This window comes from Passer montanus, unplaced genomic scaffold (genome assembly GCF_014805655.1).
Source record: "Passer montanus isolate IOZ18808 unplaced genomic scaffold, ASM1480565v1 scaffold70, whole genome shotgun sequence".
Taxonomy (NCBI): domain Eukaryota; kingdom Metazoa; phylum Chordata; class Aves; order Passeriformes; family Passeridae; genus Passer; species Passer montanus.
This window is the reverse complement of record NW_024372148.1, coordinates 3,163,954-3,191,940: the sequence shown is the minus strand read 5'-3', so window position 1 is coordinate 3,191,940 and position 27,987 is coordinate 3,163,954. Positions and strand designations below refer to the sequence as shown.

Below are 27,987 nucleotides of genomic sequence, written 5' to 3'. Positions count from 1 at the left end.
GCGCAGGCGGGACGCGAGAGCGGCGCGGGCAGCCCCCAGCCCGCTCCTTCTCCTCCGCAGCCGCCGTTCCTTCTCCTGCCCGCTGCCGCCCGCCCGGCGCCGCGGCAGAGCCCGGGGCAGAGCCCGGGGCAGAGGATGGCCGCCCCGCCGGGCTCCGCCGCGCTCCGGGCGCTGCTGCCGCCGCTGCTCGCCCTGTGCGCCGCGCAGCCGGGCCCCGCCGGGGCTCAGCCGGGGCTCAGCCTCCACCCGCCCTACTTCAACCTGGCGGCGGCCGCCCGCGTCTGGGCCACGGCCACCTGCGGGGAGGCGGCGGGCGGCGGCGGGCGGCCGCAGCTCTTCTGCAAGCTGGTGGGGGGCCCGGCCGCCGCCCCGCTGGGACGCGCCATCCAGGTAACCGGGCGGCGGGACCCCCCCATCCCCGGGCTGTGTCTGGGGGTGTGTGGCTTTTTTGGGGGGGTCTGATGTGACCCTGCTGTCTCAGCTCCTGGCTGAGCGTGTGCCACGGGCATAGGAAGGGCAGCGTGGACCGGCGGGAATCATGGATGGATGGATGGATGGATGGATGGATGGATGGATGGATGAATGGATGGATGGCAGCGGGCAGCGGCGCCTCCGCCCGCGCACCTGCCCTCCCTCAGGTGTCCCGGCGCCTCCTGGAGCCGCACGGCCGCACCCCGCCCGGGCCGCCGGGAGCGCAGCCGGCCCTCGGTGCCGCGGGGCACCTGCAGTGCTGCTGCCGGCCGAGTGTGAGCTGCTCGGGCACCTGGAGTGCCCCGGGGCGGTGTTTCGTGGCCCGGCTCTGCGGTGAGCAGCGAGATAGTGCTGGGGGTAAACCAGGGGAGGTGCATGGGACGGGGCTTCACTGGCAGCTGCTGACCGGGCAGCGGGCATCTCTCTGCAGAGAGCGGTGGGAAAAGAGTCCTGGCTTTAGTCGAGTAGTTTGTGATGTTTTAGAAGCACTAAATGTGAGGCTTATCGTTTGCGCCTTGCATTGCTTGTGGGAGGAAGCCAGAGACTTCTTGGGACTCCGACAGGGAGTATAAGTGCAGAGGGCAGCAAGGATCGTGCTGTTCTTTCCTAGCGTAGCTCAAGATTATTACACACGTTTTGTGCCAGTCACAAGAAAGATAACAATAAACTGCAAAACTTTTGAAAAAGGATTAATGGAAATGTATCTTTCCTTTGGAAGAAACTTGTATTTCCACATTCGTTAGAGGATAAGGGAGGAGTAACAAATGCACCAAACTGTTGTACTGTGATGGATGCTTGATATCTGTTTGATCAGAGCTGTGTTAAAAGAAGGGACTTTCCTGAAGCCTCAGGAAAGTCCATCCAAAGATATTTTAATTGTGTTCTCTCTCCGTGGGAGGAGAACCAGAAAGAAATTGTAATTTGAAAGGGATTTGGAAAATTTAAAGGTCCACTGTCTGACTTTAGGCAAAACAGAAAGCATACAGGTAAATTTTTAGCATCTTGGAAGAAGAGCTAGTGTTTCAAAGTCTTATGTATGTTTTATAGTGAAATAACCCATAAGATATGGTTTCAGAAGGGGTTGCAATGGATAACAGAGTTCTTCTCATTTTTTTAATGAGAGTAGGCACTCAAGAGAGGGGGAGAGGATGAAGAAGGTGCAGCATGTGTATTGCCATGTGCCAGAAGGGAGCGTGCACCATCATGCAACCTGTCCTCACAGTTCATTGGGCAGCCACAGACAGCAGTGTGCTTTGCTCTGGACTTCCCTGCTTCATAACTCCCTGCTTCCCAATGAAATCTTCTTATATCTCTCTCTCTCTTTATATTACCTTATAATCTCTGTAGTGCTTTCAGTCATAAAAAAAGCTCAAAGTACTTTGGAGATGGCTGAGTAGTATACAATTCTAGTAGAAGGGAAACTGGGACACAGGTATTGCATGCTTAAACTGAGGTTACAAAAAAAGGTTGTGATGATCAGGAAACTGCTTGTTTTGCTGTTTCTAACATATCTCTAAAGTTTAGGCTCCCATCCTTCCATACTGAATGCAACACCCATGTTTAAAGTTGCCTGAGACAATCGTGCCACCAGGTAAAATTGTAAACGCAGCAATCTCTCAGCAACTCACTCCAGCCCACTGCTGCAATGAAATCTCAAACCAACATGCCTTGAAATATCAGAAATCACAAGGTAATAAAAATCAGCCAAAGCAAACATCAGATAAACTTGTCAAGCAAGTGGAACGAAGCCTGCGTGCTGCCTCTGATGGTTTTTGTAGTTGTTTCCTTTATATACTAACACTCAACTGGAAATGAGGGTTTGCTGTGTAAAGGAAGAGGGGTCTAGAAAGGGGTGGTTTCTTCCCCTTAAATATTTGACTTGCAGGTCCTAGGTTAGAGGGCTGTTATGGTTCATGCCCGGTTACAGTTCCCAGAAGGAGTGCTGATAGCTCCGCCCTGGCACGAGGAAGCGTGTTGTGCCTCTCAGAGCGTTTGTGTAAGGACAGATACTGCAGCATCTCTTTCCACTTTTAACAAAGCCCCATTGAGATACAGAACATGAGTGCTTCTGTGGTTTACCAGTAGTTGTTGTGGTTCAAGAAGTGCTGGAAAGTCTTTCAAAAGGCATGGGGAATCCAGACAAATCCAGACATGGAAAATGCACAATGTGTGTATTCTCAAGCCACTTCACCTCTCAAATTCAAACACACTGTAAATAAGAGAATTTCTTCTTTCATGGAAAATTGGAGAGAATTGCATGAAACTTTTACAGAACATGAGCTTACATAGAAGGATTTAAAATCAGCAATTTAAAATCACGTGGCGTTTCTTGAGAGTCGTGAGGGAAGGTCACGTGGCTTTTACAGTGATAGGTGTAATAGCCACGGTCTTGTGCTGGTTCAAGTTCAAGTTATACCACACACTTGAGTCACTCTCTTTTAGACTCTCTACAATGCTGGATTGCAGGAGTTGCTCTATGAATAGGGAAATTGGAAAGGAGGTGCAGAATGTGATCCTCATTCTGGCAAAGGGAGCAGACAGCTCTTTTGCCAGTGCTATCTGAAAATAAGGCAAAGAGGAAGAACAGCCCCAGCATCATTTCTATTGCTCTGCCATTGCTTGTTCTCATTCAGCTTGTCATTTAGTGATGTGTCTTTTAAAGAAGCCTGTAATATCCAGCAAATCCAGAAAGAGCATTTGGATGTTTAAAGGTGGTCAGTGGGGTGGTTGGTTCCTTTGTGGGCACCTCAACCAAGGCTCTAAGGCAGTGCTGGACATACAGTGTGGAAAGAGGTGTGTTTCCCTAATGTACCACACTGGCATGTAGGAAGTGACTTAATGAGAACAGTGTTGAGTGAAGAAATGCACAACAGTATAAAATATTTCAGCAGCTGATAGATAAGTGGCATGCCTGGTTTTGCCTGCCGGTCTGTCCACAGTGGTGTGCGGGCGTGAGTTAAAGTCTAACTGCATACCTGTCCTGCCCTGCCAGTGGCACAGAGCTGCTGGGTATGAAAAAGTGAACAAATCCTTCATTGTTGTCACTTTCCATAACTCACAGGCAAGACATTTTCATCCCTGTGTGTCCCTGGTCCACACTAGCATATTTCAGCAAACTCTTTCATGCGGTTCCAGGTCTCTCTTTTGCTCAGGAGAAGCAGGGGAAAGGAGGGTAACAAGGTCACCAGCAAATGCACACCTGCCTGTCTGATGAATTGCAGCCAAAATCAAACCAAGTTTCAAGGCCCAGTCTTCTAGAATGGAGACGTGTCCTGTAACAACCAGGCTGAGCACAATGTGCCTGAGATACTGCCAGAGAGAAGGAAGGAAGGCTGCTCTGTCCAATAATTTTTTTTCTTTCATTTTTGTTTTGCTGCCTAGTTGGCAGGGTTGCTGGAATGTAATTTAAATAACTGAAACTCCAGCTGTTGCAATGAAATTCTTTGAATTATGTGCCCAAAAAGAGAAAGATGGTATCTTGAGTTCAGATCAAGTGATCTGGTATACTGAAATCACATAAGTGCATGTAAATTAAACTCTTGTGTTTAATACTCCCCATTGTTTTCTTCTCATTCAACCTTTCTTTGAGGTTGTTTCCAGATCAGAGCTGAAACTGCTGTAACAGCAACTGTTTCCTGTGTACTTCCAGCCTGATCATTGTGAATGTAATTTAGATCTAAAGACTATGTTTCAAGCCCATTATAAAGCTATTTAGGGAAGCTTGCCCTGTTGTAACATATATGTCAGAACTCAGGTATGCATTTGTCAGGGAGGATGCTGTGATGTGGTAGTACCTGCAGTTGCCAGTGCATAGATTGATTTCTCGGGGTATGGATTTTTGCAGATAGTGACATGATGTTCTTTGTCATCGCTGCAGAAACTGGCAGCGTTGCCTGTAGCTAACACGGGCTGATGTGTATCTGCTGCAGCAAACCACCTGAATCAGACTGAGTCCTGGCCTATTGTAGTTTGTATTAAAGTCAGCCAAACCATCTTCTCTAACAGAGCTGGAGGAGAATCATGTTATAACATGACCCCAGCTGTAGTTAACCAACTTGTGTGTGTGAGTATTTCATCTCTTTGAATTGAGTTAACCCCCAGCCAGATTGGCCCTGGCTGTGCTAAATCAGAACAGCTAATGTCTTCTGGAAACTGCATCATATTCTGGGCTTTCTGGAAGGGCAGGATGAGGATGGAAGTACTGCTAGATGCAGATGCTGAAATCACTGCTGTTGATGCAGAAATACTCAATTCAGTGAACTTCTATTTCAGTTTCAAACATCAATTTTCTATTCAGCGACACAGGATGGTCTATTCATATCACATGAGACTGATTAAATATTTTCCAATCCGTTAGTTACTGTGGTAGGTGTTAAATAAATTCTGCTAAACATCTTAAAACTCACCAAGCTTGCAAGGCTGCACCCAGCAAGAGTGTGAGAGCTCTTCTGTTACTTCCCTGCAAAAAGTGGACAAGTATGATTGCTCCAGTTGCTTTGCATTGCTTAGTCTGACAGGAGTGACAAACAAAACAATGGCACTTATATAGGAGTCTGTTAATTCTTAAAAGTTAGGAATGTGCTTCATGCCCAGCAGTGCAGATTGTGGAAACAGCAAAAGATTTGTCACATGCTTTTGATGGTAACATGTGCTTAGTTGACAAGGTAACATTTGCCCCATTCCCTTTATTTTAAACAGGAGTCGAGCACAGTGTCAGCAACTCACAGACTGATGGATTAAGCAACAGTCCTACTGCAGTAGCCATGGGGGTGTACTGCCATTGAATGAAAATGTTATTTTTCTACAGAGATTTGTAGCTGGCACAGTTTAGCATTTTCACTGATTATCTCCACCTAGTGTTGGAATAAGAAGTGAATGGGATGCTGAAAAGATCCCTTAATAACTAATTTCAGCGGTTCAGCACTAATCTTAGTAGACTGTAAAATGTATTTTCTTGGAGATAAAAATAGCTTGTGGGGCAAGCCGATATGAAATCAAAAGACAATTAATTTTCCTGAAGTTGATTCATCATTATTGTACAAAGAGCTTAAGAGACTCTCAAAGGGCACCTCTGGATAGTGGCTTTAGTTGTGGACTGGAAATTGGGCAGTAACTTCTTGCAATCAAGGTACAATGCCATTCTTTAAAGGGAAGCTTAAAGGGAACAGTCTGATTCCTTTTCCACCAGTACATATTGTTTAGAAAACTCGGGTTCAGAATGTATTTTAATGGCACGAAAAAAATGAAAACAGTGTTATAAAATTCTAATACCCAACTTACAGCCAAGTAACAGAGCTTTTTTTGTTATGGTTTCATTTATACCAGGCTATGTGCATATGTGGATATTTCATGTTGTTTTAGAAGAATTGAAGATAATTTGTTTGTTGTTCCTAATCCAGTTCTAAGACTTTTTATTTCACTAATTTTCTGCAGATTTCCTGCAGACACCACTGTAAAAGTAATATAGGTAATTTCATCAAAATGTCAATAAGTTAATAAAGATTTACCTTATTGAGATTTCTGAAGTTTTGTTTTGTAACATAAAAGCTAGTGTGTTTCAGTGTGTAATTTAATTACCAAAGGAATAATTTGTACATTAAAAGTTACGGTGTATAAAGGAACAAAATTTACCCACATTTTTAGTCAACACCCTAGTTCAGAATCTCCATTAACAACCACGTGTTATCAATGTGTAAAGTGTTGTCTGAGACCATGTTTTTGATTGATTGTGTTTCAGGGCCAGTTCTGTGATTACTGCAATGCTGCTGATCCCAGCAAAGCTCACCCCATAACCAATGCCATTGATGGCACTGAGAGCTGGTGGCAAAGTCCCCCTCTTTCCATGGGCTTGAAGTACAACGAAGTCAATGTCACCTTAGATCTGGGGCAGGTGAGTGCCTGAGCCATGGGGTGACGTGTGATCATTTCTTTCATTTGTGTATATGCTTTGCAGTTGGGAGAGATGTTTGAGCTGTTGATTTTTGCTTCCTGATGTCACTTCCAGCTTTTTTGTCTGGTTTATGTTCTGTATTGTTATACCAAGTTGACTGTATACTGTATAAAGTGATTGTTTTCCTTTAGGAATTTTGATGATGGAGGTGCTTGCCACTGGGATCATACAGATGAAATGATGGTGTACTTTCTTGCACAGACACTGTAACTCATTAATTTGAAGTGGCAGGGGGGGATCTCTTAGTTGAAACTCAAGCTCTGCCTTCTGTTTAATATTTCCCTTTTCCATGAGCTCAGAGAGAGAGAGGCTTCATGATCTCTGTGCATGTACACATTTTGAGAATAATGTTTGGAGTCTGCTTTTGCCTCAGGGGTCCTTCTGGTTTTTCTGTCATCCAGCAAGATCTTCAAGATAGACAGAAAAATACCGATAACGTGGTCTAAAAGGGAAGGGACAGCAAAACCAGTGTAATATGAATTAGTAATGAGGCATTAACAGGAACACCCATATTTCCCCTGCAAGCAATAGGCAAGTAGCTAAGAGTGAAGCCTCTGTATCTGTTTTTTAAGCCACAGGGATGGATTCTCAGCTGCCATGACTGGATGCTGATCCAGTGAAGTTAGTTACACTTTGCAAGTTCACACAATGTGAAAACACATATTTATAAATATATGTGTGAGCCTGCAAAATATATGTATCCACGTGCATATGTATGTTGGACTGCAGTAATTGTTTATTGACTGATTATATAGGACAGGATTTTTTGAGTAGACTTTCAGTTTAGTTGACAGCGAGGTGGGGATAACTAAGAAAGTATTTATCTGTGAGACTTAGCTGCCATTTTGCTGGGGGTTCAGGTACAACTTATTTTACATCTTGTCTTACATGGTGTTCTAAGACTCTTGTGTTCCTCCCATGGGTGGAATGGTTCTCAATTTGAGGCTATCCTCAGTCAGTGTTTCTGTATCCAGTAGAGCTGCAGTGCACAAAGGCCATACTAAGCTTATTTTCCTGCTCTGCCCTTTTTACCTTTTCTGGAGGACCCACTGACAGACACCTTACTTTTTACATGCTGAATAAGTGGGGGATAACTAAGAAAGTATTTATCTGTGAGACTTAGCTGCCATTTTGCTGGGGGTTCAGGTGCAACTTATTTTACATCCTGTCTTACGTGGTGTTCTAATATTCTTGTTCCTCCCATGGGTGGAATGGTTCTCATTTTGAGACTATCCTTAGTCAGTGTTTCTGTATCCAATAGAGATGCAGTGCAGAAAGGCCATACTAATCTTATTTTCCTGCTGTGTGCTTTTTACCTTCCTTGGAGGACCCACTGACAGACACTTTACTTTTTATGTGCTGAATACAGTTCTGAGAAACCTCTTTCCTTGAGAGGAGGGATATGACCTAAGTGTCCTCTTTTCATGGGACTCCTTAGATACCAGCAGCTTTGTGCTAAGATTTCTGTAGTTGTTAAAGGATTATTAGTGAGGTTACATGTTTCTGATTACTCTTGTACTACTTGGAAAGATGACTCTGAATCCCCTTTCTTGGAAATGAAGGTAACCAGAGGCAAAGGTGAAAATTACTCCATGTTCTGTGATCAGGAATAAATCATTTTAGCTGGTGGATGGATGAGGGTTTGGTAAGATTCATATGATTTTTTTTTCCCCCCTTCACAGACTTTCATCATTTAACTGCTTTCATCCCATTAAACCTTAACCTCAGGATTTGTTTAAACTTGAGATTCACTTTTGACATTTTGCTTAGTATTTTCACTCCCAAATTTATCCAGTAGCACACAGTACTAATAATGAAGAACATTAAGTACTGTGACAGAGTAAGTCTACTTAAATGAACAGGTAAGCACTGAGATCCCAATTCACCTTACCTTATTTCCTGGTCCTAAATTATAAGAGCTTGGTGTGTCTTAATAATGCAGACTTTCTTAGTAAGTGATGGAGACAATTTTTCAGAATGCAGTTCCCCCTCAGCTGAGCTGAGATGAAGCCTTTAGGTTTTAAGGAAAAATTATTCTTAAAGTTAGATATGTGTCTAAATACAGAACCACATACTATAATATTGAAAAGATAACAGGGATGTAGTTTTCCCTCACTAATTATTTGTCCTTTTTGTTTGTTTGTTTGTTTGTTTTGTTTTGTTGTTTTGTTTCTTTTTAATACAAGTTACTTTTTTCTGCAAACAAAAAAATGGAAAAGTGTTTTGCTGCACAGAACATGACAAAGCATAAGGTACAAATGCGTGCAGAGAAGCGATGACTGAGTGTGAGCTGCTCATCAAATATCCACAATTAGAGGAAGCAGGACATAGTGCGAAGTCAAAAGCCTTTATTTTCTGCATTCCTGCCATTATATCTTTATGATTGAGAGTAGAGTCCCAATGGAGCCTCCTGCCATGGTCTCATGACATTATTTAATTGAATAGTTGCACCGTGATGGAAGTTTTAGTGCTCACTACAGTGAAGTTGGAACAGAACACCCACCTGGTGCTGCTTCTGTTTCACAAGGGCTTGGGTGACTTTGAAAGTCAAAATGCCTTCAGGCTGTTAAATCTGTTTGCAAGAAGAATGATCATTTTGCTGTACTTCGTAATATGAAGAAAAGCAAAAACCTGAAAGCAAAACCCCTTCTTTATTTCCCTTTCTGACTTTCTGTACTATAGTTACATTTCTAATCAATCACAGTCCTTCCAAATAACAATTATAATGTTGACTCCTGAGGCAGTCTCTCCATTCTGTTAACATACCTGCTTACACTGTGGCTATTCCTGACTTGTTTGAAATATTTGGATCAAATGAAGTCTCAGTTTTTCCTCTAATTGGTTATGTTTTTCCCAATGTACTTTTCAACAGCTTTTAAACTTCTGAATCCAGTAGGTCTGAATTTCATTGCCCTTCCCCTGACTCTTTGGATTGCCTAATTTCAGCAGGTGTGTCTTCATCTTTGGCTTTCTTAATGCTCTGCAGATATTACTGTAACACTGCCCCCGGTATTTTTCTGAACTCTCTCTTAAGAAGAAATGAAAGTTCAGGATAGCATGATAACGTATGATGAAAAAGAAATGTCCAACTACAAAAAGTAGTTCAAAGAAGTATAGCCCATATATTTTATTGTTGCTTTTAGGTATGTGTATTTTTTTTATTTTTGCTGTACATTTTGGTAATAATATAGTGCTGAAAGACTCAGATTCAAGTCTGCACTATTATGTTGAATAGTTTTTATGTAGTGATACTGTTAGTCACTGTTGTAAATTAAAAGTACACAGTGGAATGCAATGTCCATATTAGTACTTTTATAAGGGAGGGAGGACAACTCAACCATAAATTTGAGCTAAGTTGTGGGGGACTTTATGCTTTTATGTTTTCTACCAGTTAAAGCATAGAAACATTTTGTAAATAGCCTCACAGTTTGGCAAATCTTCTGAGTTGCTTTTATATGGTAGAAGTCTAACTTTTATATTTGGTAGCAGTCCTTTGATTTACAAACAGTATTTGTTGCTTGGAATATTATTCAGCTTTGGCTAAATTGTTGAGAACTAAAACCAATTATTCTTAACTTACAAAAGACTGACATGGTAACTTAAAATGTTTCTGAAGTTTCAGTTAATTTAAGTGTCATTCTGTAAAACAATGCCCTGTACTTACTATTTCTGTAGGGAGATTTATCACAAACTGCATTGAACTGAGCTCCCAAAAATAGTCATTGCACTCATTGTGCTTGGCTTTTGAATACTTTGTATTATCACTGACCCTGAAATCAGACCAGCTCTAGCCTGAAGTTGCATAACCTCTATAATAACACCGGGAAGTCCTACAGATTAGGGCATGAGAACCACTGCACGAGGCTTCTGCAGTGCTACAGAGCTGTGCCTGCAGTGACACAAAGCCCTTCCTCTGGAGCCCCTCCACAGCTCTGAGTCCACAGCAGCAGCAAGCCCTCCTCTGCTACTTGGATTCACACCAGGGAGAAAAGGGGCTCTTAAGCCTGGGGAAGGTGCAATACTATCCCTACAGTACACAAAAATGGGGATGCTAACAGCACAGAAGTGTTCCTTTGTATTAGAGAACTCTGTTTCTGAGTATTTCAGTTTGTGCAGGAAGCTGATTTGGGATCGTGCTGCAGAACAGTATGCTTTGAAGTTGGTTGTGATTTTTGGCTCATACCACAGGAAGGTGCATCTAGTTGTGAGCTCTAGCGTAACACAACTTCATCTGATGAAGTTTCATCTGTCTGATAGAATCATCATAAAGTTGGATCACGTAATACATGTTTCATTTATTCCTAGGTCACACTACAAGCGACTCATTCAGAGTTGAGCTACCAGCCATAATAAGGGAAATACCTTAAAATACATTCCTTCTTGCTCATATGTTTTTCTTTAAGTTGTAGTTAAAGTGTTGTGGTTTTTTTTTAAAGCTTTAATTAAAGACCTTTTCAATGGTTCAGCATTTTTTTCTTATATTTGCATTAGTTGCACATCGTTGGTTTTAAAATGCATTTCTGATACTAATTTGATATTATTCTGAAAATATACAGGAGAAAACCTCAAGAGTCTTGTTCTTCTGTCCTTTTCTGACTCTGTCTTCCTTTGGCTCTTCTTCAGCATCCCTTTAGGAAGGTCTTGGTTTCCACTCATTGATCTCACTTCCCTCCCTTCATGTCTGTACTTCTACTTCCTCCATCTTCCTTTCCATGCTCATTCCTACATGTAACTTGAATTTTGTGATATGTTGTTCTAAATACCTCAGTTTTAACCCAGTGTAGTAAAAGCAGAACCTCTGCTGGTTGCCTCTAATCCTTTGCACTTCCCTGGGTTTCTTCCCAGTGTTGACATTTGTACTGTGTTCCTTCTACTTTGGACTGCAGCCCTCATAAGGAGACATTTTTCTTCTGGACAACTGAGGGCTGAATCGTACAAATCCTTTCCCATATCAATAGCTTCAGTGTTCTGTGAAGAAATAGGCCATATGTAAGAAATAATTATAAGCATTGAGTTGGTCTTTGTCCAAATCCTAATGGAAAAGTGGCTGCATGAAAAATGTCAGGAAAATAACCGAGACTCATTGATGTAGAAGCCTGCAGCCTTGGCAAAAAGACCAAAGACTGGTTGAATGTGGAGAAAGGACTATCCTTTTGTCTCTGGATGCAGTTCTTCCTTCTAGAGCCCATGCTATTTAGGGAGAGCTTCTCCCTTCTGGTCCTGCCATCAACTGGGTCAGGACAAAGAACTCCAGATGTGTCTATGAGGCCTTTTCAGAGGCACTGACTCACCTAACTAAAGACATTTTTCAGCATCAGTGGCTGGTTAAAGGAAAGCATGATGTGAATGCAGCATGGCCAGGGATAAGTGAACAATATTGGAAATCCTGTGCTTATTCCTGGCTTCTGCACCCCAGACTAGGAAGCTGGAACACAAGGAATGACTTCAGCATGCTGCACACTGGGAGCCTCTGCAGCCACTGTCACTGTTTGTGCAGTGCAGTCATTGCTGTGTCTATGTGCACTCAGTTAGACTGCATGGAACACACTCAGGAGGTCTGATGCCTCTCAGGTACTACCCACACACGATTTTCTCTGCACCTCTGCCACAGCTATTTTTCTACATACCCAGAAGAGTAGCTGACAACTCCAGAAGTGCTGGCTCACCTCTCTCTAGTTGGCATTTTTTTGTATTACCATCTGTGTTATGAAATACATGGTTGGGAATGCATGAATACTGACTGTCAGGAGTGCTTTATACACTGCTTACTGCTACTGCCAGGAGTACCTGGATCTGTACCTGGATCTGCCAGGGTGCCTCAGGTCTAACTGAGATGTTTGAATGAAAGGACTGCTTCCCTCTTTGCAGTATCAAGGAACTTATGAAATACATGGTTGGGAATGCATGAATACTGACTGTCAGGAGTGCTTTTGCTACTGCTTACTGCTACTGCCAGGAGTACCTGGATCTGTACCTGGATCTGCCAGGGTGCCTCAGGTCCTACTGAGATGTTTGAATGAAAGGACTGTTTCCCTCTTTGCAGCATCAAGAAATCAAAGCCTTTAATTTTAGCCAGAGCTTGCAGGATTTTTATTTCACTTGAACAGATTGATGCTTTTGTGGCTTGGTCTGTGAGAGGAAACAAAGCTCAGACCTTTTGGCTTCATTACACCAGGAAACCAGTGGGCATGCACACGCCAGCCCTGTGCAGTCAGTGGCACTAAGGTGTGCTCTGGAGCAGCTGCTGAGCACAGTTCACACCCCTTGAATCCCTCTGCTGCATCAGTCTCCCTTTGAAAAGTTTAATTTTTGTACTGAGTCATATTGGATTTCTGTCTCTTCTGAGCTGTCTGCAACACCCACCACATTATTCAAGATAATGAAAGAAACCTACAACGACAACCATACCAAGCTGAGGAAAGTTTTGGTGCTGCTATCTGCCAATAATAGTCTGAGGAAATTTCACCCTGCTGGAAATAGATTCAAATAGATTACATGAAGAAAGATTGCTGTGGTATCTTCTTGAATGCATCTAAAGATCTACACAGTGCCTGAGATAGATGATCTACCTGGATTTAGTTGGATTCTTGCTACTGCCACATTCCAGGACGTTTTATTCTTTATGAGCCAAAAAGGAAGAACAATCTTTTCCTACGGAAGCAACACACACAACATCATGATTGTTTGGAACATAGTGTATTTTCTTCTTTTGTGCTGGTTTATGTCCAGCACTCATCTAACAAGTCATTTCAGTGTTTTAGTATTCTGGTTTGAGTTTATGGTGTCAGGAATGGAGGAAAATGTGCTATACCTTTATATATGCATATCTAGCTTTTATCCATTTTTAATGCTTTCTAGAATTCAAAAAAATCTTGGAAATTACTCTGTGTAAAGAGTTGTTTAAACTTCTAAGGAGAAAATAGAGAAAACATTTTAAACTAATATTATTGAGAATTTTAGTGTTCTCCTGAGAATGCAGTGGGTAACAGGAAGTTTTCTTTCAGTTGGTTTAAAATAAGAAGTGTGCATGCTGTTAGAGATCATGAATATTGTATCATTAACAATAATGGTACAATGTAGCTCTCAATCAATTTAAATGGTCTCTTTTAATATCATCTTAATTTCACTTGAAAGAGCTTTTATAGAAATCTCTCTCTTTATAATATAATATTGTTAATGCATAATACTGAATTTTAATTTTCATTCTCAGATGAGGAGGGCATTTTGTTCATTCTACTTGATGGTTTTAAGAAACTTTTTCTGGGTTGTCGTGATTCTTTAAGGCCACTGGCTGCTAGAACATTTTAAACCTGAACAAACCTGAGTGAACAGGAAAAAGGTCACATCAGTGTGGAATTGATTAAATTCCAGCTGTTGATAATCCATCAGGTTTGACCTATGGTGCTGGATTACAGCAGGATATGTTGGACTCTTACAGTAATACATCCTCTTTTGAGCATGCCTTTCCAGAGTGCATTGTTTCCATTACTGGAAATAAAATGCTGTTTCCACTTTTAAATTCAGTTCTTTATTTATATAAGAAAATTGTCAGAATTTTGATTGTCATATTTCTGGGAATTTTTGTGAAAATTTTTTACTATTATACAATTATACCAAAACATTGACATACAGTTTTAACATTCCTTTTGAGAGGTTGTTGTTGTTTATGAAGTAAATTTGGCTTAAAAGCAACCAAATAAACATTTTTTTCAAAAATTAAGGCACTTTATTTTTTTTTCTCAGAACTAAATGGCTGAAAGAAAACTTTTAGTTTGCCTTTTTTTCAGGGTAGATGTTAGGTCAGGATCAAGATTTAAAGTATTGAAATGCTGGCTTAGAATATGTGATTAAAATTGGCTCTAATGGTTGCTTTTCTAGGTCTTATATCTGCAAGGTTACTCTTTTATCTTCAGATGGGGTTTATTTGCCAAGCCAAGGATTATTTTTCTTCTGTTGTTCTCTCATCAGATCTGGAGACAGACTATTCATCAGCTGGGTCAGTATTTAAGCTTAGTGGAAGTTTAGATCTTCAAGTGCCATTCTACATCCTTGATCCAGGCCAAAACCAGATCACAGACACTCATGTGAAGTCAGAAGCAGGACAGATGATAGGTGTGGTGACTATGTTTTGGTGCTATGTTGTCATTCACTGACACTAATTTATTTTTTATCAGACCTGTCCCTTTTCCCTTTCTGAATGTGCCTGTACAGACCTGAGCAGTGTTTCCAGCTGAGAGATGTAGGGAGAGCATCATGTGAATACGAGGTTTTCATATACAGCAGCACTGTGAAGTTGCCATACCTCTCTTTTTTCTTCCATTTTTAAATTTGCATGGATATGTGCAAGGAGTGGTGCTGGGTGGCAGTTCTTTAAGCATTGGCTGACTCGCAGGGTTCCTGATATAACACACATTTTGAAGAGTAGGTGTAAGGTCATTGTTGTAATCGCTCTACAATGTGACCACTAGCAGTGGAGCCCTGGAAAAGGCAGGACATTGTCTATATGCTTCCTTTATTTCCTCTTGAGCTTTCTAAACCACTTGTCTTGGTTAAATCTGTATCAGTCAACAACGGAGTGTTACCAGCACTTGCTAACATGCATGTCAAGATGGGACTTCCAGGGATCTTAAGACATAGAGGACGAAAGACAATGTATTAATGTTGCCTGCCAGTGCAAACCTGGTTTGAACAGGTAAATGACCCTTGGGAGATTCAGCTGACCAAAAGTGAGAACATGAAGCACTTTTTTTTTTAGGAGTTTCAGAACTATTGTGCTTCCCTAGAAGGATACTAATCTTTGCACTGAGTGGTCATACCAGATGACATGTAATGTCTGTATGGCCGATATCTCTACTCTGAAACTTGACTGTGAAGTAGCAGGAGTTACTCAGACAAAGAGTATCAGAAACTCAGTAAGAGCAAATCTTGCCACTGTCCCTAGAGTATTCACCTGTTTCTGACAATGGCTAAAATCAGACTTTCCATCAGCATTTTGAGGGCGTTACTCCACCTGTGCAGCCATAGAACATAGGTCTGGGTTTTTCCATGGCTCTGTCAACAGAATGTTGACTGTGCTCACTGTTGTTGTCTAATAAGTAATTTTTCCCATGGAGATAATGTCTGTTTGCTAATTTAATATCTCCAGAGATAAAGCTGGTGCTTTTCACACTTTGCTAAATAGCAGGTTAAATTTCAGCACTAACAGAAAAGTTGGGTTATTTTCCTGCTGGTTCTCTCTGCACTGATCTAAGTCAGCATCATTCAGCAAAGCAGAAATTTCTGAAATAGGTTGCAAGGTGCAATACCTGCTGCAGTGATGCCTGGTGTCTGTGTAGAACAGGGGTTTGCCCTGGAAAGTACTTGCACATACTACATAAATGAATGCACAACAAAAAAAGTAATTTTTTTTCTTCTGAAATGTGAGTTATTATCATGAGAACATATTCCATGAAGTGCCTGAATTCCTCCCATTTCTCCTTGAGATTTTACTTTCTACTGTGAATACAGTACACAGGTATTCAGAGGCTGATGTCTGAAATAGATGTGTGAGGATGGAGGCTGCATGTAGCCATGGGATTGTCATGTGCAGAGCTGGTTAGGGACAAGTATTTCCAGGTATCTGTTTCACTGCATTATTTGCCATTTGCATCTGCCTCTTGGTGGTCCCAGTTGGTGTGACAGCCACTGAATTGCTCCTGGCTGACAGCTGAATGGGCCAGGCATGCCAGAAGATGCTGTTCCAGTTCATGGCTGAGAGCTTGTATGCACTTGTGGTTTGGAGTCTAATAAACTTTGCAAAGTATTAGCTTCAGGGTTATGACATTTATGAGGTATGAGCAAAGATAAACTGCTTGGGTGTATTTGATGTGGGGGCTCTGGCAGCAGTTACATGACAAACTGCTGACTGCAGTCTCCCCCATCAAAGTGAGAATCTCCTGCCAGCAGTTGATTCTCAGTTGAGGTTGTTGAGGGGGAAATTCCAGTGCAGTTCCACTTTAATATTTAGTGTACCTCAGTATTGGTTTGCTTTTATTGACAGCTCCGTCAATGTCATGGTTTAATTTTTAAATGGCCTTTAGAATCAATCTGTGTTTAGCTTTTTGTGTAAAGGTAATTTTTATTGATGTTCTGGTTTTTAGATAGACTGTGGACTATCCCAAGATGCTTACAGTAAGACTTCCTGTCTTGTAAGACCCATTTCTTCTCTAGCGTTTGGGAACCCTCTGTGTGATACACAATGAGCACCTAAAGAAGCCAGGTGGAACTCTTGGCCTAGGGAACCTTGAGCTGATGGAGCTCTTTGAGCTGTTTCAGACACTGAATGAGCTACCAGTTACAACAATCTCTCCTGTGCTATTTGATCCCCACAAACTCTGGGGTGGCTTGCTTCCATTACTTGGAAGGTCTGTCAAGTAGCAAATTCATCTGGAAATAATCTTAACATGAGGGAGTGGGTGGCTGGGATTATTATCAACCATAAGAGTCTCAGTGTAAAGGGTATTTGCATTTTGTTTTCCATTATTTTTTATATACCTTAGCTACGTGCTTGGAATGCATCACCAATATACCAGGGTGCTGCAAAAGCAGCTTAGTTGAGTGATATAACTTTTCCAGGTTGAGTGCTGTACCCTTAACACACCCAGGCAGTCAGTCACCTGTTCTGAAATGTGGGAGGTGGCATTTAACATAGTCCTTTTGCAGATGTCTTGATGTTCTTGAGCACATTGCCAGGTGAAGTAGCCAGCTGAGAATCTGGCCTCTGATTTTAGTGGGAATGAAACTGCAGAGAATAACCTTTTCCCTGTGCACTACAGAAGTTTTATTTGCATTACCCAGGCAGTCAGTCACCTGTTCTGAAATGTGGGAGGTGGCATTTAACATAGTCCTTTTGCAGATGTCTTGATGTTCTTGAGCACATTGCCAGGTGAAGTAGCCAGCTGAGAATCTGGCCTCTGATTTTAGTGGGAATGAAACTGCAGAGAATAACCTTTTCCCTGTGCACTACAGGAGAAGTTTTATTTGCATTAGTTTTATTATTGCTGTGCTTTTATAGAGTTCAAAAAAAGGTCCTAACAAGATCTATGTATATTCTGTTACCAGCTCTTCCATGTTGCCTATATCCTTATCAAGTTTGCGAATTCTCCTCGTCCAGATCTCTGGGTCTTGGAAAGATCGGTGGACTTTGGAAAAACTTACACTCCCTGGCAATTTTTTGCTTGTAAGTAGCAATCTTTGTGTCACTGGTCTTTTGGGGACAGGTTTCTTTAATCATTTCCTCAGTAGCAGCGCATCAAACCATGGGGCTTGCTGCCCTGCACAGAAGACAGTGAATGTTAAATACGTTTATCTTTTTTTTATTTAGTCACAATAAATTAGTGTATGAGTATGGTATTTTGCAAGTGTATCTCAGTGCATGAATATCTTTCACTTTCTTATAAATTTCTGATTTGTATTGTTTCTCTTGATTTTTGGGAATGTCAGAACTTCAGTGCCCTTCATCCCTTGGGACCCCGGGGTTTCTTGCAAAAATCAAAGTGAAATACAAATGTAAAATCTTGGAGAAGCTATATAGCTTTTTGTTTCTAGTGATGATATGAGAAATACTGTGCCATGTCTTGTCAAGCACCACTGAATTGCTTAGGAAGAGAGATTATTTTTTTGAGGAATGTCTGTTAGTCTGTGCTGAGTGATACAATCACTGTTATTCCTCTATTATTGGGAGAATTTACCTGAAAGCACAGGGAACTCCTGTCTGCTAATTTAAATTACAACAATAGGGCAACATTACAACAAATGTTTTATATAAAATTAATTTTGTTCTTGCTTGATTAGACTCGAGAGCAGATTGCTTGGAGCGCTTTGGAAAGGAAGCAAATCTTCCCGTGAGGAGGGACAGCGATGTCCTGTGCACCACTGAGTACTCTCGCATTCTGCCTCTTGAAAATGGCGAGGTAGGTGCTTTCAGGAAAGCATGTGTGATGCTGGAAGCAAACATTCTTGGTTTCAGAAGCTTGTAGTGCTTCAGTTGGAAGCAAATTTTTAGCTATGGCTACTTGAATCTCCATTAGTAAGTCCATAACCTAAACCTCAGTGAGATTTTGGGAGCATGACCTGACTCCTCCTAATTTTCACCATTCCCTATGGGGTTAGGGGCTGCTCTGGGAAACCTGTGTTGATATTTATCATAATTTGTGTACCTCACTATGTGCGTTTGAAGGTGTTGGCTGCATTTTCTGGGTTCTTCCAATGTGCATGGCCAAACTTGGTACAGCAGAATTGCTCATGTGAGTAAAGGCTGTAGAAACAGATACTTACCATTCAAGAAATAGTAGTTTGTAAAAAAAAAACCCAAAAAAACCCAACCACATTTAAAAATAAATTTTTATGATACAAAGCTACATGTTTATAATATAGTAAAAGTATTTGGAAAACATTGCTTTGATTTTAGCCATTGTTTCTTGCTAGGCAGAACTGTGACTTGTATTCTTGTATTACTTGAATGAATGTTAAACTCCTGGATGTGCTGATGGCTCCTCCTGGCATTCTGCTCTTATACCTAATGTCCTTAGAATCAAGATCTGAACTTCTCAAGAGTTATTCAGAGTTTTGAGCAGATGGATCTAGAGTTTCCTATTAAAATAGAACTTATTTGTTAATGTATCTGTAAAATTTTCCTAATCAGATATTGGAAAGAATAATTTCCACATAAGAACACTGCTGGTACCATTCCCTATTACATGCTCTATGATTTTTCCTGAAGGAATTGTGCTGCAATTGGAACAATCATCACACCCTTGTTATGTGCTTCAGAATATCGGAGCCATTTGAAAATAGAAATCTGTTATCTGGATGGTTATAAATAAATTAAAGTCTTTTACTGAGCCCTGTACATACAGACCAGCTTTTTCATTCAGTAGAGATTCATGATTGCTGAGCTGCTGGCAGCTGTTTCTTTAAAAAATAAAAAAGTATTGGATCCCTTGTTTTGGAAGTCAGAGAAACCTGCTTTCATGTGTGAGGGGATTTTCTAAAGCAACACTGTGTACTTTCTTCCAGAAGACCATTAATATACTCGCAGGCACTGGACCTGTTAACAATAATATTTTCCAGGAATGTTTATGCCTTGACCCAAAAATAAATGTGCTTTGGGAAAGAGCCAAAATCTGATGTTTTTAATCAGGGTAAACTTCCATTGACACTGTCAACTGTTCAAACAACTACTTACAACTACTCCTATTGTTTTTTCCTATTAAAATGTACTTTTTGCATGCTATACCTGCTGTTTTCAAAACAGATAGAGGCAATTTTTTTCTGATTTATTATTATATGGATAATAAGAATACAGGAGTCCCTCATGCTAACAACACTATTTTTCCCAATATCCTGACTTCTGTATAAAGTGCATAATTGTTACTGCAAATATGTTCAGAAACAATAATAAATTTTTGGATTCTTTTATTAATTTTTCTTTATGCTGCTATTGGCACTTGGAGTTGATACATTTTAACAAGAGTGTGCTTACTTCTTTTTTAGATTGTAGTATCTTTGGTAAATGGCCGCCCAGGAGCAAAAAACTTTACTTATTCCCCTGGTCTTCAAGAATTCACAAAGGCAACAAACATCCGCCTGCGTTTTCTCAGAACTAATACTCTTCTTGGACACTTGATATCCAAAGCTCAGCGGGACCCCACTGTAACTCGAAGAGTAAGTACTGTTGTCACTGAGGTGTAAATACCCATCATACACAGCGTGCTAGGGACCAAAAAATGGTCTGAATGTTTTAAGTTTGCAACATCCAGACAATGAGATTTGCATTGATCCACCTTGAAATCCCCATATTTTTCTCCAGGTTTGTTTGATACAAGAAGGTAACTGGGCCATCATGGACGTATGGAGGGGCAGTAATGATTAATGATTTTGTAACAGACCATTTTCATTCCCTGCTTTCCAATAGGGAAGGAAGCTGAGTGCATCATGGGAGCTATAAAAAGCCAAAGCGAAATTATTCTAAACTATCTTATGCAGAACTGAGGAACTAAATCTCTTCAACTTTATTTGGCACTACTTTCTGATATTTATTCACAAAAGGTTTTCAGAAAATAGTACCTGAGTTTATGAAGGAATAGAAATCAAAGGCTGTACTTGAAAGTTGCTCTCTTTCCACAAATCATTTGAGATGCCTAGGTGTTTTCAGTGAATTTTGGGCTATCCAAGAGCTTGAAGGCCAGAGTTCCACTCCCATTCAGTGGGTAAGTATAAGGAAATACAGGGAACACCACACAGAAATTCATATACTCACAGAGATTTCAGACTTCATATTGTATTGCTATTTTTAACCTTTTCATTTAAAATGAAGATTCGGTAACAATTGGAGGAAACCCTGGGGTGAGGCACCACACAAATGCCTGCACTAAAAACCATAAAACAATTCCAGTTATTTGACAGCACTCCCATCAAGCACCCTTGCTGCCTTAAGTAAATTTTAAGATGTTGCTCATAGGCAGAGGTGAATGCAGAATGCAGTTTACTTGGCAAGCAGCACAGCTTTAGTGTGAGGAACTTCTGGTATTATCCTGGCCATGGGCTGTAGGATAGATGAATGAAATCTCAAGAATTTTATTAAATTCCTAAAGGAGAGTGCAAATTATTGTTGTAGAGACCTTCCAAATCTAGCAATGCTGATGTTGATATTTCTGACACAATATAAGCAAGGAAAGATCTCTACATACTTCTTGTGTTTGTTCCACAGTATTACTACAGTATAAAGGACATCAGTATTGGTGGTCGATGTGTTTGCCATGGCCATGCTGAAGTATGTAATCCAAAGAGTGCTGAAAACCAATACCAGTAAGTAAATGGAGCCTGACATTTATCTGAGAAAAACAATACATGAGTGCTTTCAAATGACCTTTTCTTATTATAGAATCACATAGTTTTACAGGGATTTTTTTCTTTCTATTAAAAAAAAAATAGAACCTGCTGATGGTTGGCAAGAAAACATGTCAAGAGTGATTGTATGTGAAAGACAATAGAAAATTTTAGGGGTTTTTTTTTTAGGTTAGGTTTTTCATTTTAATTTAAATACAAGTTTGGCAGATTGAATAATTTCTTAGAAACCCATAGTTCTTTGAGTTGAACCTCACCTTCTGATGATGATATCATCAGACATGAATTGATAGCACCTTTTTACATCAGGAATTAGAAGTTAACTCAGGAACAAAATTGTGGGGGGATAGAATGTAAGAGAACAGAGATAGAGCAGAAGGCAATCTCACCCCTGATGAGTTGCAGCTGTGCTAATTACCAAAGATTAGGAGCAGGCCTGCCCTTAATTGGCCACAGCTGTGTCCAATCAGGATGAGTGCTATAAAAGGGTGGGTCAGGTGGGTGAGAGGTTTGGCATTTGTTGGCTGTGTTGTGAAGAGGAAGGAGTCAGTGCTGCAAGGAGCTGCCCCTGAGAACTCACCGAGAAGGTATGGAAGTTTTATGATAAAATAGCAGCACAAGATCAGTTGGCTTTATGGAGATATTGGGGCACTACAACTGAGCTCGTGCAAGATCCAGTGGCTTTAGATCATTACTATGAAAACAAACGGAATGGGGTATTCCCTTTCCCTGTCAAGTTTGTGACCTCTGTGTTGATTTCACAAGGAGTTAGATCAGGCTTCTTGGCTTGTCTGCTGCAGGGAAATAGCTATAAATAATCAGCCTGTCTCAAACATATTTTAAAAACCTGCTTTAAACCAGCTGTTGCTCTTATCCATGATGGTATTAAAACAAGCTTTTATCAGGATGATGCAATATTTTCAGTTATGTTTTAATGAAGAATAAGTAGGGGTGATGGGTTCTTCCATTCCATGTGTCTGTGCTATAGAAAAACAAGTAAAGAAAGTGAGAAATCTATGCAAATAGGGTGGTTATACTGGGAAGTTTTTTTGCCCTTGTGTTATTAGACTACATACATAAGAATGTTGTAAAAGGCCTCTTGAATCCCAAGGCCTTTGTTCCTCCTGGTATTCAGTTACTATGCAGGATGGTAAGACCTAGTTCATAATTAGACCCTGCCCATTAAATAGACTATTCAGCTAAATAAATCAAAAACCTTCTTATATTTTGTTGGTGAATAGTGTGTAGTGTCTTAAAAATAGCAAGATCAAGTTATGATCTTGGTTTATGAAAAGACCTGGTAATATTATTGTAAACAAAGCATAATGGAAATCCATGTGTCTGTGCTATAGAAAAACAAGTAAAGAAAGTGAGAAATCTATGCAAATAGGGTGGTTATACTGGGAAGTTTTTTTGCCCTTGTGTTATTAGACTACATACATAAGAGAAGAATGTTGTAAAAGGCCTCTTGAATCCTAAGGCCTTTGTTCCTCCTGGTATTCAGTTACTATGCAGGATGGTAAGACCTAGTTCATAATTAGACCCTGCCCATTAAATAGACTATTAAATAACAGCTAAATAAATAAAAAACTTTCTTATGTTTTGTTGGTGAATAGTGTGTACTGTCTTAAAAATAGCAAGATCAAGTTATGGTCTTGGTTTATGAAAAGACCTGATTATTATCAGGTCTTTATTATTATATTTATTATTGTAAACAAAGCATAATGGAAGAATTATCTAGGCATGCATTTAAAGGTGATAAATATTTTGATTACTGTAGGCCCACAAGTTGAGCCTTGGAACGAAGTTAAAACAAGATACATCCTAAACTACTGTGTATCAACTTGATTTAATATTCTACAATAGTTTCATAACTGAGCTTATGGAATCCAATTATAAACATTTTCTATAAGTAATGGGTTCTAATAAACTCCTAATCACATGATTAAAGTAATCAATCTTGAAGAATTTTAGGAAAGTTCCAAAGCGTTCTAGTCTTACTGATTGACTTCTCTACATGTGAGGTTTATGTCCCATTTTTTCATCCTATATGTAAGTCTTGGACTATAGTAAAATAAAGAAAAAAACAATTATTTTTTTATTTAGAAACTTAAGAGATACATTTTAAGCCCAGCTTCATGAAGAGGCTTTTATTTCTGTAGGTTTCAGTGTGAATGTCAGCATAATACTTGTGGGGAAACCTGTGATCACTGCTGCCCTGGATATAATCAGAAACAGTGGCAACCTGCAACAGCTGGGAGCACAAACATATGTGAACGTGAGTAGCCAAAAAGATGGTGGGTTAAAAGAGATACTGACAAGAGGGGGGGAATTAGCTGTAGCACACATGTTCATGGAACACAATCAGCATGCTTTAACACTTTTTATTTGTATAGAGAAAATGCTTTCCACACAGGAATAAAGAATCAAAAATGCAGTGAATATTATTTATGTTCTTCTTTCTTATTAAACAGTGAAAGTAATAATTTGTGTGAGAATATGACATGAGAAAAGTACAAGACTTTTTGTTGAGCATTGAGTGAACATTTCTCCCCAGTCATAACTGTCTGCTGACAGACTCTGAGTCTCCAAGCAGAGCAGAGACTGTAGGCACCTTGTACAGCTCCAAAATGTTCCTTTCCCTCACCTGGCCTCTTGGTGTTGGGATTGCAGAGAGGTTGCTTGAGGCTGCCACTGCTTATGGGTGCTTGAACTGCCCTCCCTTCTCAGGGTGAGAGCTGCCCCTCACTGGCTGTGTCCCAGTGGCACAAAGGTGTTTGTGGTGGGGGATCCTCATAATTCCACAATTGTACCTCTTCCCATCCTTGTGTTTGAAGGATGTTAGCCCTACAGACTGAGTAGTCAAGCAGGAGGAGCCCATTCATTTGCCCTTTTCCCCACTTTCCCTGTGTTTCATTCTTAAAGGAAGTGACAGCAGGGACACTCTTTTGGTGATGGGTTTGTACTGTCACACACAGGTGTTTTGCATCCCCTGGGTAGAAGCCAGGTGGGATGGTGCAGAGCATTGCAATCTCTGTGCACAACCATTTTCTTTTGTGTCTGGCCTGATCTATTTTTCTCATCTGCCTTTCCTGAGAGCAGCATAGCCAGTGGGTACAAACTCTTTAACAGGAGAACCTTATTTGAAAGCCAGAGATGTACCTATATAATTACTCTGAGGAATAAAGAAATGACTTGTTTAATTAAAACTGCAGTACTAAGACTTGGGAGGGGGGAAGGAGGTTTTGTGTGATTAAAATGCTTGATAGGAGGTAGGCATGTTGGGACACAGTTTTTGAACAATATTTGAAACCTCATTCAAGTCCCCTTCTTTAAAAGGAAAACTTTTTTGCCAGAAAAGAGACAAAGAGCATAAATAATGTCATGGTTTTTGAAGAATGAGTGTCTAGAAGATCTCCTACAAGATTCTGAGCCAAAACCACTTCATTTCTAACTATCTCTGAAAAAAAATCCTTTTTGGTGTGGATTGCTCCTAGCAGTTTGAGGTGATTTGTTGAGAGCATTTGCCAGGTGCAGGCCTCTTCAGCTGCCAGCCAGAAGTGAAGGAATTAAAACAACCTTATTCAACTTTCCAGAGGCCTGAGGTTCCTTGAGAGAAACAGATTGAAAGAGGTTGGTGGGAGCTTGTAGGGATCAGCCCAACATTTTGCTGTGAGCTTTGCAGTACGTATGGATCAGCAAATGGCCCAAAGTGGTGAAAAGGTGTTTGATGAGGTAGAAGGGGTTTCTATTCCCCTGTAAGTCAAAGTGCTGCTACTGTAATCAGAGCAAATAATTTCCCATTGCTGTTAGAAGACATAGCTGAGCTGTAGCTCACAGGTGGTTTGACCCTGGAGGCAAGGGAAGTTTTATTTACATTGTATTTATACATATTTATATATTATTATCCTTTTTTTCCTTTTCTGACTTAATATCTTGAGCCAGCATCTAATTTGTGTAGTGTTTTATTTTCTTGAAGACTTTGATGGGTAAGAAAACTCAAAGATCTTCATAGGCTGTTACATCCTGGCTAGGGAACCCATCTTGAACCTTGTCCAGTTCTTGTCAACAGACCATAAGGGAGCCTGATGGCAGGGCACCTCCTCAGCTGTCTGGTGGGTAATTTCTGGGAAAAGCCTTCCTTCTCCACAACTCTTCTGATAAAAAGGCATAGGGAGAATGCAGAGAATGATCCAGTTTCACTTTTCTTGTCTGTATGATTATGTAGCAAGACCTGGAAAATCCCTGAGCTATGCTCCCAGTTGTGCCAGGAACTTGGAATAGAGTTTGGAAGGATTGCCTCCCATATGCTTCCCTCATCCTGAAGAAGGGGCGGAGCCCTTAGCTTCTGTAACTCATTTTCCAGAGTATTGTATCCCCTGGTCCAGATGAAGGGAGAGTTTCCCTAAACATGAAGTAATAGCTTTATCAGGTCATTACTTCAGGAGTTTCCTGGGAAGGTAATTTCCTGAAATTAAAAGATCAGCTAGCACCCAGTTGCTTGGGGAAGCCTGATTTGCTACCTGCATTCTTTCAGAATTATTCCCATTTGCCTCTCCAGCAAAGAAGGAAGATCAAATCAGAAAAAAAAAAAGAGGACATTGAATGAATTTATGGTCCTTTGGTTTATTCTATTTGTTTGTTGTTATGGTTAGTTTCTACTCAGAATTATATTAGACGCAAGTTTGCTGGTGTATCTTTAGCTACAGCTGAATATGAGAGTTCTTTGGTGGGTGTCTTTTTTTATTTAAATGTGTATCTTACCTATAATTGTTAATTTTAAATAAAGGTTTAGTGCACATAGCATCAGTCCAGATGTATTTTTGAGACATGGCAAAATAAACATTTGAGTATGTTTTTGATAATTAAAAAAAACTGCTGTGGCCATTCTTCTAGAGCTTCCTAGTTCTGCATTTATGCATTACAATATAGTTTTGAGATGGTACAACTGTTGTCTTCTCTGGGAAGACTAGCTGCACAGTTTCTTCATGTCCTTATTATTGTACTGTGTTTCTGGTATGAAAATCCGGTTGTTTATAGGCAAGTATGCACATTTGAGTGTACTCCAGCAGTCCTGAGTGTATGTACACATTAAAAAAAAAATCTAATATGCTTTTACACCTCTGCTGGAGGTAAATGCTGGAGATTGCTACATTCCAACATTACAAAGAAAGCTAACTTGGAACATTACTTTTTCAGCCTGCAATTGCCATGGACATGCCACTGATTGCTACTATGATGCTGATGTTGATCAGCGTCAAGCAAGCTTAAACATCCATGGGCATTATGAAGGTGGAGGAGTCTGCATTAACTGCCAGGTAAAAAGGTCATTTTGATCAGTTTAAAAAAATATGTTCACACCAGTAGTTTTGGGTCTGACCAGTCCACATAGGCCCATTTGTCTGATGGTGTTACTACTTGTATCAAAGTGTGGAAAAAGGTGTGTGGAAGTGATTTACCTTGTTCAGCATTGCTTGGTAATGTGTAAAAGACACATAAAATTTATTTTATGCTCATTCCTGTGTGATCAAAATAAAAACACACAATCAAAGCAAACAATTTGATCAGCTATAAAAATTCTCTTTCCTGTTGTTACAAAGTCTGTCATTTCCCTCCTTAACAGAAGGAAGTAAAATTAACCAAATAAAATGCCAGCTCAAGCCAGCTGGTTCCTTACTGCAGCAAAATGCAGAGGACTCTCTCTCATCAGCAGAAATAAAGGAGGATCTAGACTATACCAAGGTGGAAAGTTATAGATATTGGGAAATCACAGAATCCTAGAAAAGCCCTCTGGAATCCTTTTGGACTGGTGCTCAGCTCAAACCAAGGCTGGATGCAAAATTATATCCAGCTGCACTGAGAAACACACAGTTGAATTCTGCAAATTTCTGAGGATGTACTTTACACACACTCTGGGTAATCTTTAACAGCACTTAATCACACTCCTGTTCAGCAGGAATTTCCCCAATTGCAGCTTGTGATAGTTGGCTTTTGGGCTTGTGCTGTGCTTACATGAGAAGAGTTGGCTCTGTCTTTTGTGTAGAGGAAAACTGCATTAGGCACCTTCCCCCTCTGTGCCAGCCAAAGTCATTCCCTCAGTATCCCCTGAATACTGAGGGGATGAGTCCATAACTATCTTAGAGGCTCCATTGGATTGAATCAAAAGTTGTAAATTTGGAATCAGAGACTTTATACTGTGTCTGTCACAAATAGATAACACATTCTTGGAAAGAACAAGAATTTCTTTCATTCTGATTTTGTTCTACTCTGGCAATGACTATAAGGAAAGATCAAGTAAGACTCTGATCAAGATCTAATCTTGGCCTTGTCTCTGCAGGACTGAACTACTTGACCTCATGAGGTCCCTTACAACCTGAGTCATTCATTGGTTCAGTGATCTCGTGGTTAAATAAATCCAGACTTACATGGAAGTCTGTCTTCCTTTTGTTGTCAAGTCATCTGATGTATGACAAGCAGCTGATCAGAATTTTGCATTGCAGGAAATTTATCATCAGTTCTATGTTCCTGTGAAATCCATGCATCATGATTTATGTATTACCGTGTTGTGCATTTTAAAATATAGCTGTATTCAAGCAACAAAAAAGGAAATATCCAGTGTAGATTGTTTTCCATATTCTTGCCACAATACAATCAGATGTTGTCCAAAAGGCAGTCAGAAG

General features: G+C 40.4%; 1 protein-coding gene across 1 annotated transcript; it reads left to right on the top strand.

Moving 5' to 3' along the window:
- Positions 1 to 27,768, top strand: LOC120512137 (laminin subunit alpha-3-like). The gene is made up of 9 exons (XM_039730126.1): positions 1 to 390; positions 6,209 to 6,361; positions 17,522 to 17,639; positions 18,254 to 18,372; positions 19,955 to 20,125; positions 21,171 to 21,268; positions 23,470 to 23,585; positions 26,507 to 26,625; positions 27,645 to 27,768. The coding sequence occupies exons 1-9, from the start codon at positions 136 to 138 to the stop codon at positions 27,648 to 27,650; spliced, it is 1,155 nt and encodes a 384-aa protein (XP_039586060.1). The 5' UTR covers positions 1 to 135; the 3' UTR covers positions 27,651 to 27,768.
- Positions 27,769 to 27,987: the final 219 nt, after the last annotated feature.